Below are 18249 nucleotides of genomic sequence, written 5' to 3' on the forward strand. Positions count from 1 at the left end.
CCTGCTCTCTCCTTCCTTCCCTTTTTCCCCTCCTCCACCCAGTGTCTCTCTTGTCATGTCCTAAAACAGGGCATCTCCAGAGAGCTGTGGAAGGGACAGAGGGAGAAGCAGATAGGAAGGCTTCAGAGAAGGCAGGTTGTTCAGGGTGGGCCCTTAAGGGCGGATGCGGAGTTGAGGGGTGCCGAAGCCTCGTTTATCCTGCTGGGGTGGCTTTTCTCAGCAGTGTGGAAAATACACATTGAGATGCTCATTTTCTCCAATTTTATTAGATTGTTGTTCCTTGCTTTCACCGGAAAAATCATTTGCAAAGCTGTTGCGCTAAGCAGCAGTACTTAACGATCTCAGAGAGAGAGTTCTGGAACCAGAGGGATCAGGACTTAGTTCCCCTGTCTCTTGCTCAGTTCTTCATTTGTAAAATGGCAGTTACAATGATGTCTGTTCGCAGGGATGTTGAGAGATGTTAGTGAGAGGAGCTCCCTGCGGAAGTGTGCCCTCTCAGCCACCACGTGAGCCTGCCTGGACTTGTTCACAGGACTCAGGATTTGGCCAGTGATTAACCTTTACATTTACCTCTGACTGTCAGGAGTTGAGATGACAAAACTGAAAAGAGAAAAAGAAAAAAAGCTTGAAGGCTCCCTCTCTTACAGATATAGGAAGATTTATTGCCAATTAATTACAAGATCGTCAGTCAAGTCCAGCTGGAACTCTGAGGAGCATTTTGAGATCCGCTGAAGAATATTTATGTACACCTTCCTTACTGAAACTCCTCCTGTAAACCAAGAAAAGTGGTCATTCTTTCAGTGGCTGCAGTAATGAAACTATATGAAGTGACTTAACGCTCATTGAGACTGTTGTGGTGAAGTCATCCTTTAGATTTGCTCCTCAGAGTTATATGAGTGTTAAGTGAAAGAGGGATTTCGATAAATTCACAAACGAAGCAAGTTGGCTGCTTTGAGTTTTAAGAAAGACAACATTTTACATAGAATTTCATGGAGTCATAGAGCCCAGAAAACCATTTATTCATTCAGCAAGTATTGATTGAGCATCGGCTAGTTGAGAGTTACGTAGCTAATGAAATAGAACGACTAGGAAACCGCTGCTGCTCCCTGTCCCCTTCTGATATTTAAGACTTTTATTTCCATATTCCACGTGATTAAATTGGCTCCCAGAATATTCACTATTATATATTTTAATAACAGATCTTCCCACTAAACTTGTGGCTTCTCACTATTGCTATACTTATGTGATAGTTCTGTTTTACTTTTTGCGTACTTGAAGAAATTAAACTAATCTTTCAAGTGCTGTGCCCACTTCAGGGTACCACTAAGAGAAGGGAGGGAGGAAGATGAGGGTATTATAGGTGGGTATTAGCAGAGGGAAGGATGGCTGGAGGAAATCCTGAGCACCGTAGGACCTATCCAGATGGAGCTGTGTTAGGAAGGGAGTTTGGACCTGCCCCTCAGTGTCTGAGACCATTTGCTCTGCAGTACCTTCTAAGTTATGAGCCTTTCAGCTCTTCAGATACATAGACTTGTAAATTATAGTGCACATTTCTTCCTCTGTTTTGCAAGACTTAGAGTCTCATCAAGGTTTCGTTTCTGCTTTTGGTAGTTTCAGGTTTTCTCTGTGGCAATTTACAAATATTTGAATTACAGAAATACCACAAAATAGGGCACTTCTTCCTCAGAGCAGTATTGCAGGGTACGTTACATGGATGGGAAAGATGAATTTAAAAGTTTACCATGGTTTGGAGTGCATCATTTATTAATGAACATGAATCTCATAATCAAGTCATTCTTTCTCCTTTGCATCTGAAGCAGTTACTGTAACCCCTTTGAATTTGTAGGGGAGTGTAGTAGAAGGCAGTCATTTTCTACTCAAAACTGAAGTATCAAGTGTGTTTTTATATATTAAATTATTGTTATATAGATAATAACTTAATTTCATTGCTCTTAATGACCAAATCTTGAGTTACTGAACAATCTTTATCTTAGAAAATGTCCAACTGTATAGAACAGAATTATGATAGTAGAGTCTTTTTGACTCCGTAATGTCTTTTTGATCTGCAATGAAATAAATGATTGAGTGTTTTCTGTCTACTCCATGATCTTTAGGTCGTTTGCACTTGGAATGCTGTGGAATTACAAAAAGCAGCTTCAGCTGAAATTTAGAAGCTTTAAGGCTGACTGTGCATTTTAGTGAGAAAGATTAATTTCAGAGATTGAAAAAAGGCTTCTAGTCCTTGTCATCTATGTGCACTTAAGACATTACTTCTTTATTTGTACATTGAGTCATAGAGTGTTTTCTCAGTGTACATAGTCATTTGATAAGGATTAAGATAAGGGAATACTCTTACGAGTAAATGAATGGATGACTCATTTCGTGCAGATATGATATTGTTAGTATTAGCACCTGAGGACCCCGCAGCAGTACTGCCATGGCACATTGAGGACGCCACAGCCATGCTCCCCTAGAACTTAAGGATACTGTGACAGTGCTCCCAAAGTTGTTTGCATGACACTGCAGTTCATCATGTAGTTATGTGATTGCCTTGATCTTCTTAGATAACTTGAAAAAACCCGAAGGGCAGGAGCTCTGTCTTCTTAATTATCTGGCACATAGTAAGCACTCAATAAATACTGAACCAAGGAATTCCCATTCCCCAAATTAAAATTCTCTATAACCCCACTTTATCCCCAGAAAAAAATTTTTTTAACTTTTGGTTTTTTATAGTATTTTTGGTTTAATACTAATTTCAGATACATTGTATTTTTACATTGTGGGGGCGGCACGTAACGGATGAATGAAGAATGGCATTGGCTAGCCAGGAATCATCATTTCAATCATAATGCTTTCTGTAGTTTCTATTAAAAACCATTAGAAGTTTAGATGACCACTTATAAATGTGCTTTTGACACCCATTGGAGACTGTCCATTTCAGCTTAGGAACATTCAGATTACAGTCCAAATAAAGGGAGCATTCGACCTGCTCGTGGGAAAGAGTGAAGCAGCTCCACATGGATTCCAGTTGCAGGTGTGGTCAGTTGGCTGTGTGGTCTCTGCTATTAGGTGGAGGTTGGGGGTGACAGCATGAAGGAGATCCCCAGCCCAGGGGCCTCTCATTAAAAAGCTCCGATGTCTCTCTAAACAGATTTTTTTTTTTGAAATTTTTTTATAGCCTTTTCTAAGACTGTCAGGGATTTTTTTCCCCCTCTTGGTGCTAGTAAAGTGGTCACCAAAAGGATGAAATGGTGAAGATAGTACATGTTTTTGGAAGATGAAATTATGAAGTTAAACTTGCACAGTCCCTGAGTTATTTGTAGACATTTATCATCAGCCCTGCAGAAATGTTTTTTATACCTTTCTCTCTACATCTCCATTCCCCAGTTAGACTAAAGCGTGTATGTTTATTTATGGGGAAGGTTTAACAGTTTTTATTTCTAATAGGATCCTCCTCTTTTTCACTCATAGCTTTCTAGAATATCTCCAATTAGTTAATTGTGAACAAATCCTTAAAACAAAATTACTTAAATTCTCTTTCATTCTTAAAAGTTGTATGCAACTGAATCCTTTTGTCTTTTTAAAGCCAAGGGAAGGATGGCTTTAGGTATGCACCTGTGAAACCCTGGATGAGAACAGGAGCATAGGTGTGCACCTGCAGCATAGGGGACCCTGGGTGAGAGTGTGCTTTTTCCATAGGTCTCAGCCACATTTGCAGCCAGTCTGGTCAGCAGCCCAGCTATTGGCGCATTGCTCTCTGCCAGTTATGGAGACAGCCTCGTTGTGCTGGTGGCCACAGTGGTGGCTCTTCTGGACATCTGCTTCATCTTGTTGGCTGTTCCAGAATCTCTGCCAGAGAAGATGAGACCTCTTTCCTGGGGAGCTCAGATTTCGTGGAGACAAGCAGATCCTTTTGCGGTAAATACAAACACTAAAACATTTACTTTCTTACATACGTTTTTCTGAGCCATGTAAATAAAAGAACATTTCTGCAGCCTCAAGCATCCTAGCAGTTGTTGATCCATTTTTTTTTCTCCAGTGAAAATAGAAAAAATTTAATTGCCAAGTAAGGGACTGAGGTAGGCTGTACACCAAGGAGTATATATAATTCATACTTCTTAAATCCAGCATGTGGTTATCATAAGGGAAGGGACAAGAAATTCTTGTCTGGTTAATTCCTGACGAAGGCTTGAGAAGGAAGATTTTTCTATTTCTTTTTGCACAGTTTTCATCCCTTTTTTTTTTTTTAAACAAAATAAATGAATGTAGCCATTTGGAGTGGTTGTTTTCATTCACTTAAATTCAAAAGTGTTAAATGCATTTGAACTGACTGAAGTAGTTATTTTTAAGTTGTTAATATACACCCACTTTGAACAGAGATTTTAAACTTATCTTTTACAAATTGGATTCTTTGTTTTCTATTTTTTTGTTTGTTTTTTGGCATAGGGGAATTCCATTAACAACGAAAAAAAGTGCTGAGAAAAAGAATCTTCCCTCTCTATCTGGTTTGAAATTGTTCTTGAAGGAAATATGTGCAGAAAAAAACAACCAGTGATTTGATTTTTGCTTTTTATCCCCTAAGTTTATCTTTTAGGAAAAACACATATAACAAAACTAACCCATGAGAAATTCTTTTCTAAAAAGTTCCCTCAGTGCATGAGCTGGGGACCCTGCTCTTTCTGTTTGTGCTGTGATGTCAGACATCAAGAAATAGGTGTGGTGCTTGCTTCGACAGCACATATACTGAAATCAGAATGATACAGAAAAGCTTAGCATGGCCCCCCGCGCAAGGATGACACACAAATTTGTGAAGTGTTCCATATTTTTCTGACTATACTTCAACAAAATAAAAAACATAGAAAAAAAAAGAAAGAAATAGATGTGGAGAGAAGAAAACCAGGAGTGGAGCCAGTGAGACGTCTGACCTTGTCACGTGGCAGTCAGTCTACACATGGAAACCCTCTGTGAAACAGAACTGTTGTGGCTTACTTTTCAGGACTGTTGTGAGGATTGCAGTGAATATATGTAAATTAACCAGTCCCGTGTCTGGTGTATAGCAAGGTCCCAATAGACATTGGCTGCTTTTTCTTTTAATTATATGAAGGTTACAATTATGATGACGTAAAATGCACTGCAGCTCTCTCCACTCCATGGACCACTTCTGGTGCACCTTTGGTCTACTCAAACATCTTATGTAGAGAGGAATGTAAGGAGTTTGGAGAAGGTTGTGACATTCAAAAAGTTGTTACTGGTCAGAGAATCTTGTCACTGACCCCATGGCTGGAGCATATTTATTTGGCTACCAGTTTTACAGGCAAATTTAATATTAACATTTTAAAGAATAGAGTCAATTTTTGTGTAATGAAAACTCTGTACTGTTTATGGCTTTAAGGGAGTTGTATTGTGAATGAAAGAGAGAGATGAGATTTTCTTAAGAGGTTCTAGAGCAATATTTTTTAGGGTCTGTTCATGGTTTGTTCAGGGTCTGTCTCAGGATGTGATCCAGTATTGTTAACAAAGATAAGCAAGTGTTTTTTAAAAAAGAGGGAGAGAAAGAGAGAAAGCTGTAATATTTGAAACATACATCTCTAGAACTAGGACTTGTAACCTCCTTAGAGAGATGATAGATTTAATGTTAATGTTCATTTTGTTTTATAATTCAATCCATGCATCTTTTGTTATTCCCCCTTAAGAGATCAAAACAAGCCAATATCCCTGAATATCAGTGACATTAGTATCCATTTGCTTTTTATGTGTTTCTCTTTCTGCTTATTCCTAGTCACTGAAGAAAGTGGGAAAAGATTCTACCGTCTTGCTAATCTGCATCACCGTTTTCCTTTCATACCTCCCTGAAGCTGGACAGTATTCAAGTTTTTTCCTCTATCTCAGGCAGGTGGGTAGTAGGTGCCTAGTAGCTTTTGAACATGAGGAAAATCAAAGTTTGGGATCTATCTAAAGGTATTTTGGGGAGAGCAGTGCAGACAAAAAAAATGTGTTAACTTGCTTCTATTTACAAATGTAGGTGCTGACATAGTCGTCAGGAGATCTTTAGTGCTACATGTTTTAAAATACAATAAATGTTTACTGTGGAAAACATTTCCTTGAGAATTAGAAACAGAATTTGTCTTTAATAATACCCATTGAATTTCACTAAGAAGTGAAGTTTATTTCAGAAACACCCTGACCCCTGAGTCTGCTCACAGCCAGCTTGCTGAGCCACCTAATGGCCAGAGCTCAGTACCACTGAGACTTCGAGGTGCTCACAAGCAATCGTCAGAATAATCTTTTCATGCTTCTGATTATTTTCTCTTTAAAAATTTATACTTTGTCCCTCCAAAAGGCATCTGACTTAAGGCAATTTAAAAAAAAAGTTTCCTATTCCAGCTGCTACTTCAGACCTCTGGGATGGCTAAGACCTGATTCGCCTTCCAGTGCAATCCTGCTTTGGTCTCTTACTGGTTTCACTGGAAGACCTTCTCCTCATGGTTTACTCCACTTTGTCAGAGCAGGCCTCCTCTTAGATAAATTCCTTTCTTTTTAGAGATAGTTTTAAATGTGATTTGTTAAATTCGCCACTCTCATAGCTTTCCTAAGAGTAGGAGAGTATAATATTTTATATGATAGTGTGTCTCTAAGTGAAACTTTTTTTTCAAGCATTTTTACTTGTTTTGCTTGTTTATAGTGGGTGAGTACTAGAGATTTAGAAGGAAAAGTGGTGAGATAATGTGCTTAATATAGAAAATTATATATGCATTTGTAATGAAATTATACATTAAATTGCATTAAATGTGTATTTAATGTAGAAAATAATATAGGAAAAATGAGAAACCCCAAGGGAAAAAGTGAAAAAATTTGTCTTCGTCCTTCATGTGGATAATAAACAACTGTGAATATTTTCTTTTTTATCTTTTTCCTATACTTATGCTTATGTCACCACCACCACCAACAACTGCAACAAATCAGAATCATTCTGTTATGTTGTATTTGTGTTCGCTTTTTAGGGCTCACACACAATCAACACATACATATTTTAGTTTAAACTGTATTTATTTGTAAATCATGTATTTGATAAGGAATTTGTATCCAGCATTTTTGTAGAACTTTACTCAATAATAAAAAGACAAATGCCCCAACTGAAAACGTAGGCAAAGGATTCTGAGCACATATTTCTCCAAGATACACAAATGGCCAATAAGCACGTGAAAGGCCACTTAACATCATTAGCCATCAAGGAAGTGCAAATCAAAACAGTAATGCTTCACTTTACACCTGCTAAGATGGCTGTAACCAGAAAGGGAGAGAAATGGGGACCCTCATACATGCTGGTGGGAATGCAGAACGGGGCAGCCACTGACAAACAGTCTGGTAGCTCCTCAAAGTGTTCAACATAGGGTTCCCAGCAAATCTATTCCCAGGTACATAGCCAAGAGAATCGAAAGCACCTATCTGCACAGAAACTCTGACACAAATTACTATTCATAGTAGTCAAAAAGTAGAAACAACCCATATGCCTATGAACTGATGAAACAGATCAACAAATGTGATATATCCATTCAATGAAACATTATTTGGCAGTGAAGCACTGATACATGCTACAGTGTGAGTGAGCTTTGAAAACATCATGCTAAGTGAAAGGAGCCAGGACCGTATATTGTATGACTCCATTTGTATGAAGTGCTCAGAATAAATATATCCATAGACAGGAAGTAGACTCCTGGCTGGGTGGCAGGGTGGGTTGGGGAAATGGGACTCCTACTGGGGTACCATGCGTCTCTGAGGAGTGATGAGGTCTTCTAAAAGTGATCATGGTGATAATTGCCCAGCTCTGTGAATATTCTCAAAGTATTGAATTATAACACTTATAATGGATGAATGGTATGTATTTAAATTCCATTTCAGTAAACCTGTTTTAAAAATGTATTTACAAATTAAGCTGAGAAATAGATTCCAATTTTTAAAAATTTCATTTGATTAGAGAGTAATATAGAATATTATTTTGGGAACAAGAGGTTCTAGCTCTAACTCTTAATAGCTGATTGTGTGACTTAAATAAAGTAAGCCAGTAATTTATGAAATGTGAAGAATGTATACACTAATTCCTAAAGTTTTTTTCTGAATTTTATAGAATTTCAATAGAGGGCAAATTAACTTTAAAAACTTGGTATTTAAAACTTTAAAAGCTTTAGGCATTTCAGAGCTGCTCTTAAAGCTAAAAGGCTTAGAAATCACTGCCAGCTAACTTTGGCTGCTCATTTCAATCACCATGAAAACTTTAAAATGTACCTGTGTCTGGGCCCAGAGAGTCTGATTTAATTGTTCTCAAGTGAGTTCCAGTGTCTCATTTCTCCGCTTTCCCCTCTTCACTCCTCTCTCCTTCTCTGTTGCCCACGTGATTTTAGTGTTGAGCCAAAGCTGAGAGCCACTGACTTTGCCAATGAGCATATTCTGTGTTGACAGCATGAAAAATCAGATAATTTGCTTCACATTCTTTCGATAAACGTTGTATTTGTCTCTTGGTGGGTTGGAGATGGGGAGGGATATGAAAATAATAGCCTATAACTGAAAATATTGTATTACTATTTAATATTTGTCAAATTAAGTTGTGCCTGCTTGTAAGGGTTTCTTATAAAAGATTCAGCTGTACTGGTTAAATAGGTTCAACTTTGAGCACTGTCTAAATTTGCCATTGTCAAGGTTTTATGAACTTGCCTCAGTTTTATTCTGTGGCTTTAATAGAACATGACATTTCTTACTATTTTTAGATACCTGTATTACAAAGTGTTTTCATTTCCACAGATCATAGGTTTTGGATCTATTAAAATTACAGCATTCATAGCTATGGTAGGAATTCTGTCTATTGTGGCTCAGGTGAGTGTCATTTTTACCCATCTTTTTTTTTTTTAAACGTTTGTAATCCAAAAAAACTATCTGTGGTACAGCATCATACCTAGTAAACTGATAAACTGACCTACATACAGTCCATAGAACTATTCCATTTTTAATAGAATCTTGAGGTTGTGATTTAGGGGGAATTTAATACAGCTTGTCAGTACTTCAATACTTGTTACCTCTAATGGGTCAATTCAGCAAATAAAAATTTGCTTTTACAACCACCAGCCACAATCTAACTGCAGATATTGCAGAATTAACCAGAAGGTTGTTTGAATGGTATTTTGATGTGAAAAGTAGTGAAAGCGAAAAACAGAAATGAAAATTCATCACTATTAAAATCCTTGCTATCCCCGGGGCTGAAGAAATGCGGTAAGTCAGTGCATAAGAATGTATGTAAACAGGATTTAGTAAACATCCCCATCTGTCATAACTATAGGACCACAAAGGGCAGGGCATGTGTTCTTTAAATTAATTTATTGATGTGCTTAGGTGCGTTCACTGTATGGGACTGCCTGGAGGCCACTTCCCTGAAGCAGCTACGTGCTGCTTTAACGCATGGGAAGGCCAAGTGGAGCACTGCCTTGTGGTAACTCCCCCAAGGAGAAATGAGAAGGCTGCGGAACTGTTTGGCCCAAAAACTACAATTGATAAGGCTTGTAGGAATGCATCAAACCAAAGGCCTTTTTTTTTTAAAGCTGAATCAGCAAATGTAAATTATGTTAAATTTCAAGTTGCCTAGGATTTTTTTTTTTTTTATTAACTGTGGTTAGTCAGTTATCCCACATTCATTTTTTATCCTATGCCTTTTCCGACTATCTCAACTAATTTTTTTAGGACAGTATATGTTAAAATCACATTTGTATCAATCCAACTTTGTGAAACTGTGAACCCCATCAAAAATCTCACATATTCTGTAAAGGAGGTTGCTATTCACTGGTGGTTAAGTGATTGGCCTTTCTCCAAAGAGACTGAGGCCTGTGCTTCTCAATCCAGTAACTGTTGAAGGGCTGTGATGACCTTTTGTGAAGTGCTAAGCACCAGATAAACAGGTTTGTGGCTAGGCTCGAGGCCCTTAGCCCACGTCAGTCTGAGGAGGCCCTGATGCTTCACCCCTTAGAGCTATGTCAGTGCTGCATTGTCTGCAAGGTCCCAGGTCAGGTGGTCTGCCCTTAGAGGTCCTTGGTTCCGTCTCTGTGTGCATGATTCTCAGGATTACCCTTTTTGCTTTGCAGACTGTCTTTCTCACCATCTTGATGAGATCATTAGGCAATAAGAACACTGTCCTCCTTGGTTTGGGCTTCCAGATGCTCCAGTTAGCCTGGTACGGTTTTGGATCTCAGCCATGGTGAGCATCTCCCCTGGATTCTCATGAACTAACAGATAGGTATATCTTTTAGAGGAGCTCAAGTTAGTTGAGTGTGATATGAAGGAAGCAGGAGTTATTTTACTGGCATAATATATTCAGCATTTCAAAAACTGTTTGGACTTGATTTGGGAAAAGGTAGAGCTAGACAATTTAGGATTATTTGGGAAGATTGCCTTCACCTCAACTGGCTTTCAGTGAGTTGTTAACTTTAAATTGAATGTATATATATCTTCCTCTGACTGCACCCCAAAAAAGTTTTAAGTCTGATTCTTAAACACACTTGTCAGATTCGAGAGACACCACATATAGTCAAAAACAAAGCAAGAAGACAAGGAAAAATGACTGATTATGACAAGGTTTACTGTCATAATGAGCTGAGTGACTTTGGATAGTCCACATAGCCTTCAGAATATAAAGCATATGAGTTAGATGAACACTAGGATCTCTTCCAAAATCCTATGTACCTTGAGGCGGTTATTACTCCTCTAACATATTAGTCTCCCATAAAGACAGGAAGGAAGGTCAAATTAAGCCCCGTGGAATAAGAAGAAATAAAGAATTTTGAGTACTATTTTGTTATGTGGCAAGTCTCCCTGTGTGCCTGGTTACCAAATACTAAGAGTTCGTATCTCGATTTTAAATATTTGAGTTGGTCCCCATTTTGCGATCATAAATGGACAGCATAATTTAGAAAAATACGATATCCTTAAGGCGGTCAGTGGTTGGTTCTTCTTGTTCTTTGAAATCTTAATTTCAGTCACATGAACATTGGTTTGGTAGCTGGTTCAAACTCATGCTACCTTAAAAAGATTGTGTCATTGTCAAAGGTTCCTCCTTTTAAGTAAGGGCATGCATCTCATCCCCAAGACAGCTTGGCCAAGAAGATTTTAAGCCCAGTTGGGGCCTCGCTTTCCTCATACTCACGCTTAATACTGACACACACGTAGGTCCCTTTCACTGAGGAAAGGACAGAGGTCTAAAGGAAGCAGCCTGGAAGTCCGCAGGATGTTGTCTTGACCTTCAGGTCTGTTTTTTCTGTTGGTGGCACACAATACTTTGTTGAGAGTTAGCAAACTGAGCAACTCAAGGGCAGTATGGAGGTAAGCCTTTGAGAAGTACAAAGAAAAAAGTGGAAAATTGGTGGGAGAAATGTGGTATTTATAGAAAAGAGAAAAATCCTTTTGAAGTTCATTGAGCTTCTATCTAAAAATGGTAATAGGGAAAGCCAGGAAGAAGAACAGATTTTGACAGGGAGAAAATAAAAAATGAAACGTTCCCAGCCCGTGAAGGCATCAGTATTAATAGTGCGATGTATATAACCTTCCAGGTTAAAACATAAATAAATCTATTTTTAAAGAGAGAAAAAATAAGTAGAACTTAACACGAGAAAACAAAGAATTTTGTGCTTTTGCCATTGCTTATGCTGTGAACAGCAGGCCCTCTGGGGCTGGCCTGCCCCCTGACCACAGCCTGGCCTGTCATTGCAGGATGATGTGGGCAGCGGGGACCGTGGCTGCCATGTCCAGCATCACATTTCCAGCAGTAAGTGCCCTCGTCTCTCGGAATGCAGAGTCAGATCAGCAAGGTGAGGTCACTGTCCCCCTCCCTGCTTTCCTCCTTCAGCAGAGGTGTCCCTGCCGGAAGCATGAGCAGCTCTGAGCCTCTCTCCACGTCTGCAGAGCAAGGGGTCACAGCCACGTGGTCCCTGCTCAACAATCATTTCTATTTGGCAAATAGGAAGATTATGTATTCCTGCCTGATTTCATCTTATATTCATATTTTCGAAATCTGGACTCAGCAGATCAGAATACTGAGAGTTACAAGTACAACTATCCATTTTCTCTTCTCAGTTTTGGCTCCTCTTTTGTGTGTTACCGTCAGAATTTACTATTAACAGATGTCTGTTAAATAATGATAGACTAGTAAAGGAATGAGTTCTTTAATCACTGTAATCACTAAAATTTCTTTAATTTGGAATCACTCAAAGTCTGCTACTCAGTTTAGGAAATGATTCTTTGAGAGGATGAAGAAAAAATAAATCTGTAGTTCTTGATAATTGGATGCAGAGTGAGAGGCAAAATGAAGATGGTTATGTAGAGAGTAGTACTGGGCTGTCTAGACTCTTTCTTGATCCTTCTTGTGACTTTGGCTTCCCTTTCAGGCAGGTCCTTCTGCCAGAATTAATGCTTCTCTGTCACTTAGTGGCTCACTTGACTGTAGTCAGAAAGTAGTGAATTTTAAAAGAAAAAAATTTGAATGTCTTTAGAGACCTTTAAAAAGTTTCAATAAAAAAATAGATTGGAAAAGATAGTTTATTCATTGCACCTATTTTTCCACATCAGAAATTAGCCATCTTATTCATATCTGCTTTTAAATAGTGTCATTTGAAGACCACAGATTCTGTGTGTCACCCTCATGATGGTAACTCGGCTGGCTGTGCAGCCTCGGGGAGGTGCTGTGGTCATCAGAAGGCAGGAGCTATCTGGGGGGATGAGCTTAGCCTTGGCATCTGACAGACACGATCCTGTCTCTCAAGGCATGAATTTTCTTTGCCTTTTTAAAATGCTTATATGTATTAATACAGGTGTTTCTAAATGTCAGCATATAAACTCATTAGAACATACTGTCTTAAGTTGAATTATATTTGACCATTTTTGACTTGCCTAAACCTCCATCTCATATGGCTCAAGCTAATTTTTTACCTGCCATGTTAAAAAAAAAAAACAGCTATCTAGAAACTGGCACTTCTGGACTTTGCAGTGCAGGTGTAAGGGAGATGGACTTGGAACATGGAGATCATCGTGAGGAACAGAATCTGTCTGGAGGTGCATGTCAGGACTGCTGTGGGCTCACACATGGGCAGGGAGACAAGAGGCAAAGGGCATATTTTTAATGTAAAAGCAGCACTCAATGAGTAGAAGAGAAAAATCTCAATCCACAGAGCAGTGGAAATTGGCCCATAAATGGAGAATATTAAGATTTTTTCTTCCCACATTAAGATCTGCTGTTATGGGGGAATTCAGCCCCAAAGGGATTGCAGAAACATCACTGTCATTTCATATCAGTATAGATCTTAGGGCAGGGACTGACGACAGTATTAAAAGGACATAGAAGACCAAGAAAACATTTGTGCAATGAAGTGAAAATGTGATAGCTGAAGTCCCTGCAGTCTACTTGCCTCAGCCCAGACCACTCAGTCCGGCTGACTCCGTATTTCATAACTTTTAAGAAAGTACTGGTAAATCTGCAACATGAGATGCTCTGGTGAGAAAACTGGCTCCCTTCTCCTTGTCCTGACTTAGGAGTTGCCCAGGGCATCATAACTGGGATAAGAGGACTGTGTAACGGCCTGGGGCCAGCGCTGTATGGCTTCATATTCTACGTGTTCCACGTGGAGCTGACCGAGTTGGAGCCAGAGCTGAATTCTAACAATGCTGCCCTGCAGGTAATTTGGTAATAAGTCTAATTCTATAATAGTGATTATGTCTGATTATAGCAAAATCTTCTGACCTTAAATTTGGACAGTGTTCTTACTGTTGTAGCATTACTGTTGTATTTGACAGCAGTAAGTGCTGTTTCATTGCTTACCGGGATTAAGGAGGGATCATTTCAGTGATTTAATATCTTCTGTAAAAAACTTGTCTTAGCTTTGTTCAGGTTCTGTTTTCACCTACACAGTTACTCTGATCACAATACTGTTCTCTGGTGAAGCCCAGGCCAAATAAAATATGAAATGACCTAAGATTCCAGCTAGAAATTGAGCTAGAGTATTTTTTCTACTATTTATTTGCTTCCAAGCTGTATTTAATATACGTTTCTGTATAAAACTGGAATTAATGTTCATGTACAGAGCACATGATCTCAGGTCACAGGGTGGGGTTAGAGACAAACAGCTGTTGCTTACAAGTTTAGTTAAGCTGTTGGGGAGTGGTGCACAATGAAGTAATTAGTTGCCCCCATCATATTCCAAATCCCATACTCTTGTTAGTATTTGCCGTGACACTTAAACATTTGCTTATGAGAAAATAACTTACTTCTCAGTGGTGTGTGTTTTGGGTCATCTAAGACAAATTTTGGATTGAAAGACTAACCAAATTCTTCATCTTCATTTGTTTCCCATCAGGGAGCTGTCATCCCAGGTCCACCGTTTTTGTTTGGGGCATGTATAGTCCTTATGTCTTTTCTGGTTGCCTTATTCATCCCTGAATACAGCAAAGGCAGTGGAATTCAAAAACAGAGCAGCAGCATCAGTGGCAGCCTAACCAACAATGCCCCGGAGCGGGGCAGTGGTGAGGACATCGAGCCACTGCTGCAGGACAGCAGCATCTGGGAACTGTCTTCCTTCGAGGAGCCTGGGAATCGGTGCACTGAGCTATGAACTGCAGAAAGGGAGGCTCTGCAGACACCATCTCAGAGCCATGGGGGGCCACACCACATGGGGACTTCATGGTGCTGGAGGGGAGATGCTTGCTAGCGGCACCGTTCAGGGCCAAGCTTGAGAAGTAACCACCTCCATCCCTCTGTCTCCCTCCCCGTCCTCCTCCTCTTCCTTTTCTACCATTCTTTTTCTTTCTGTTTATATGTGAGAACAAGATTTGAAATACTTCCCTGCATCAGTATGCAACTCTCAAAGTTATATGGAGTCTCAACTTTGAAACTCAAGTAGAAAAATTCATCTCTGATAAAAAGGATGGCTTTACTTTAATAAGTCCAGAGTAAGCGTGCCCATGGCCTTTTTAGTAGAAGATGCAGGATTGTAGTGCAACTGCCACCTCTGGCAAAATCTGAGATTAAAAATCCCATGTTTTCTCCCTTCCTGTTCCTCTGACCTGTGCCCTTTTAGCCCGTGGGTGTTTTGTGAGTGGCTGCTTTTAAGAGTCACTCAGTATCAGGGATCTATTGCCTTTGTTCAAAGGTCAAGCGAAAATCTAGTCTACTCTCCTTTCCTTCTCTCTACTTCCTATTCTTGGCTGGAACAAAACTCAGCATATACACCTCTAGACATTAATAATATTGATCAGTGATAACCTTTACCAGATGAAGGGAAATTTTTTATAAATTCTAATCAGGAAGAATTAGCAACTCAGATTCCTGGACCTGACGTCTTAGTCAGATCCAAGGTGATTTTACCGAAGAAAAATACACTTGAAGCGTTCTGGTAGCAACATAGAAATGGGAGGGTGCTTCTAAGGAAGTTTTTAACAATGTAAACATTCCGAAGTGAGGATGAGAGTTGATAGCTGGATACCAGAGGAGTTTACATCCAAGTTTAGACTCAACGTAATGCATTATTACTATTTGCTCCAACCTACATTTCCTGTGTCCTGCTTCTCAATGTTCTCATTCATCACACCCCTGCCTTAACTGCTCTATGTAGGCATTTGTTTTTAGTCAGTCTTTATTTCCATCTGTTTATCTGCCTTTTAAATCTCATTGAGAATATGCCCAGTAAATTCCTTTCTAAAATATGATGGTTTAAGAAGCTCAGTTTCACAATGTGTCTTGCTAATTTTTTGAGATGTTTTATGGACAAAGAAAACTTTACAGATTTATATGTATTTTGCTGCACCAGTAAGTGGACCATTAACTAGGGCCCATCTTTAACAGAGCACTCCTTTGAAAGTTTTATAGGTATGAAATATATGTAGATATTCATAAGCAGTTTTAATTTTTTTGATGGGGTGCTGTGTAAATCTTGTATTTATAAATGTAATGAAGGTATTGACAAAAAATATATACAACTTTTATAAAGGATTGTGTACTGACTGAATACATTTAAAAGAAAATATATTTTGAAACCTGTTCTGCTAAGAACAAAGATAACATATCTTTTTACTATGCTGTTGGTTTTTAAGTTAAGCTTCCTAATGCATAATAAAGTTTCAGTGGATACTTTTAGGTATTTTGTGTTTCTTTAAAGCCGATAATACCATTGATCTTTGGGTTCTCCTTTGGGTGACTTTCAGCTGAAATAAGTTTTTAGTCCTTAAGCTAATGCAGAAGATATATGTATTTTCAAAGAAGTTTTATTTCAAAATCTCCCTTCAAAAAGATTTTTTTTTTTTAGTTGAAGTATGGTCAGTTTACAATGTTATGTCAATTTCTGATGTACAGCATAATGTTTCAGTCATACATATACATACATATATTCATTTTCATACTTTTTCATTCTAGGTTACCACAAGGTATTGAATATAGTTCCCTGTGCTGCACAGTATAAACTTGCTGTTTATCTATTTTATATATAGTAGTTAGTATCTGCAAATTTTGGACTCCCAAATGTATCCCTTCCCACCCCCTTTCCCCCCGGTAACCATAAGTTTGTTCTGTATGTCTGTGAGTCTTCCTGTTTTGTAAATAAGTTCATTTGTGTTTTTTTTTTTTTAGATTCCACATATGTGATATCAAGAGATAACTTTTTTATTTAAAAAAAAAAGCGAGGACACAACAGGACACTTGCACACATGTTTATTAGCAGCATCATTCACAATAGCCAGAAGGTAGAGGCAGACCAAGTGTCTCTTACTGGTTGAATAGGTAAAGAAAATATGAAAGAAAAATGCCATATGAATTTTCTGTTATATGGCTATTGCTTTGTAATTAAGAAGAATCAAAAAGCCTTTTGTCTGAATAGATTTAGAATCTACCATAGAAAACTTTCCCTGAGTTTTCAAGTGACCAAAATTCAGTGAATTTATTACAATTTTTTTTAAAAATCACTTTCATTAATTTTCAGATGCCATTTCTTAGAATATTGAGTGAATGAATATACTTCATCTTCCAGTTGGGTGTGGATCCAGTGTTCTCAGTGAGTGTTAAGACCCTTATTCTTGGTGTAGCACTGATAAGCTTGCATAATTTTGTGGGGGAAAGTAAACCTAACAATAGCAATTCAAATAAAAATTACATTATTCCCTTCCTGAAGAGGAGGAATAGGGAAAAACTGACTCCAATCCATTGCATTGCCCCAGCAAGTAGAGGGACCCCAGAGAAGAGTAATCTCGAACATCCTACTACCTAAAAATGCAGAGCACAGGTTGGGCAAAGGATGGGGCTGTCCCTAATAATGTTCAGATACAAAAAAAAAAAAAAAAAATCTTCAGGACAAAAAAGGAGTCAATTTTCCAATCCCAAGAGACAAGTATTTTCATAATCACTCCATGGAGGCCACCAGGTTGCAAGACAACTGAATAACCCTAAAAACATAAATGTCCACTAGACTCCTTAGCTCTTAGCAGAGTAAGTGGGCTCCCAAGGAACTACCCAGAATGCTAGAGTGATTTAGTCCTTTCCAGGGAACTCGCTCAGTCATTTGACTCTTAGTTATTGAGGGTTCCAACCATACGTATCAGGCATTGCTCTAGGAGGTAGGGGCATAGGATGACTAGGACAAAGGCCCTGTTGGGGGGAAAAAACAAAAACTCCTGATGCTCTGTCTCTGTGCATCACTCCTGACTGTTCCCCATCATCTTCTGAAATGCCTGTCACTGGACTAACTCCAGAATTTTGATGGATATAGTGGGATGATGATGATTACAAAAATAGCTTCCATTTGCCTTGTTCTACATTTCGTCATTATTTCACTCAATTGTCACAGAAGTTCTGTTAAAGTCCTGTTGGAGTAAACAAAGCTGAAAGGTATTTGTTCCACCCACCCCACTCCTCCGTGGAGAGAAGATAGTGGGCCAGAACAGCACCATCTTGGGCAGGGGCACTTTTCATTAGGTACTACATCTACTTTGATAGAGTGACACCAACTTCAAGAACAGGTTGTGAAAATGAAGAAAGAAACAAAAGCTTCCCAAGGGAAGAAAGACTTTTCAAGTTACCTGACCTTGAAGATGTTGAAGCTGCTCAGAAATTCTTCCTCCAAGAAAGACAGCTTGCTGAAGAGTTACTAGCCCAAGGTGACTATGAGAAGGATATAGACCATTTGACGAACGCAGTTGCTGTGTGTGGACAGCCATAGTGGTTACTCCAAGTGTTAACCG

General features: G+C 38.8%; 1 protein-coding gene and 1 non-coding gene across 2 annotated transcripts; both read left to right on the top strand.

The window, feature by feature from the left end:
* Positions 1 to 3542: 3542 nt before the first annotated feature.
* Positions 3543 to 16156, top strand: MFSD14B (major facilitator superfamily domain containing 14B). Its single transcript, XM_032477400.1, has 7 exons — positions 3543 to 3918; positions 5780 to 5893; positions 8797 to 8868; positions 10125 to 10237; positions 11746 to 11843; positions 13561 to 13703; positions 14382 to 16156. The coding sequence occupies exons 1-7, from the start codon at positions 3862 to 3864 to the stop codon at positions 14634 to 14636; spliced, it is 852 nt and encodes a 283-aa protein (XP_032333291.1). The 5' UTR covers positions 3543 to 3861; the 3' UTR covers positions 14637 to 16156.
* LOC116663423 lies at positions 4720 to 4827 on the top strand. The gene has a single exon (XR_004319676.1). It is a non-coding gene; the product is annotated as a U6 spliceosomal RNA (small nuclear RNA).
* Positions 16157 to 18249: the final 2093 nt, after the last annotated feature.

The sequence above is a fragment of the Camelus ferus genome, chromosome 4, assembly GCF_009834535.1.
Source record: "Camelus ferus isolate YT-003-E chromosome 4, BCGSAC_Cfer_1.0, whole genome shotgun sequence".
Taxonomy (NCBI): Eukaryota; Metazoa; Chordata; class Mammalia; order Artiodactyla; family Camelidae; genus Camelus; species Camelus ferus.

What these genes read in the sequence shown, in the direction of transcription:
- MFSD14B (XM_032477400.1), top strand. Translation starts at nt 3,862, where the DNA reads ATGAGACCTCTTTCCTGGGGAGCTCAGATTTCGTGGAGACAAGCAGAT. An exon ending in TTCTGTCTATTGTGGCTCAG is followed by an intron (nt 8,869 to 10,124) that starts GTGAGTGTCATT and finishes TTTGCTTTGCAG; the next exon opens with ACTGTCTTTCTCACCATCTT. An exon ending in TGCAGAGTCAGATCAGCAAG is followed by an intron (nt 11,844 to 13,560) that starts GTGAGGTCACTG and finishes GTCCTGACTTAG; the next exon opens with GAGTTGCCCAGGGCATCATA.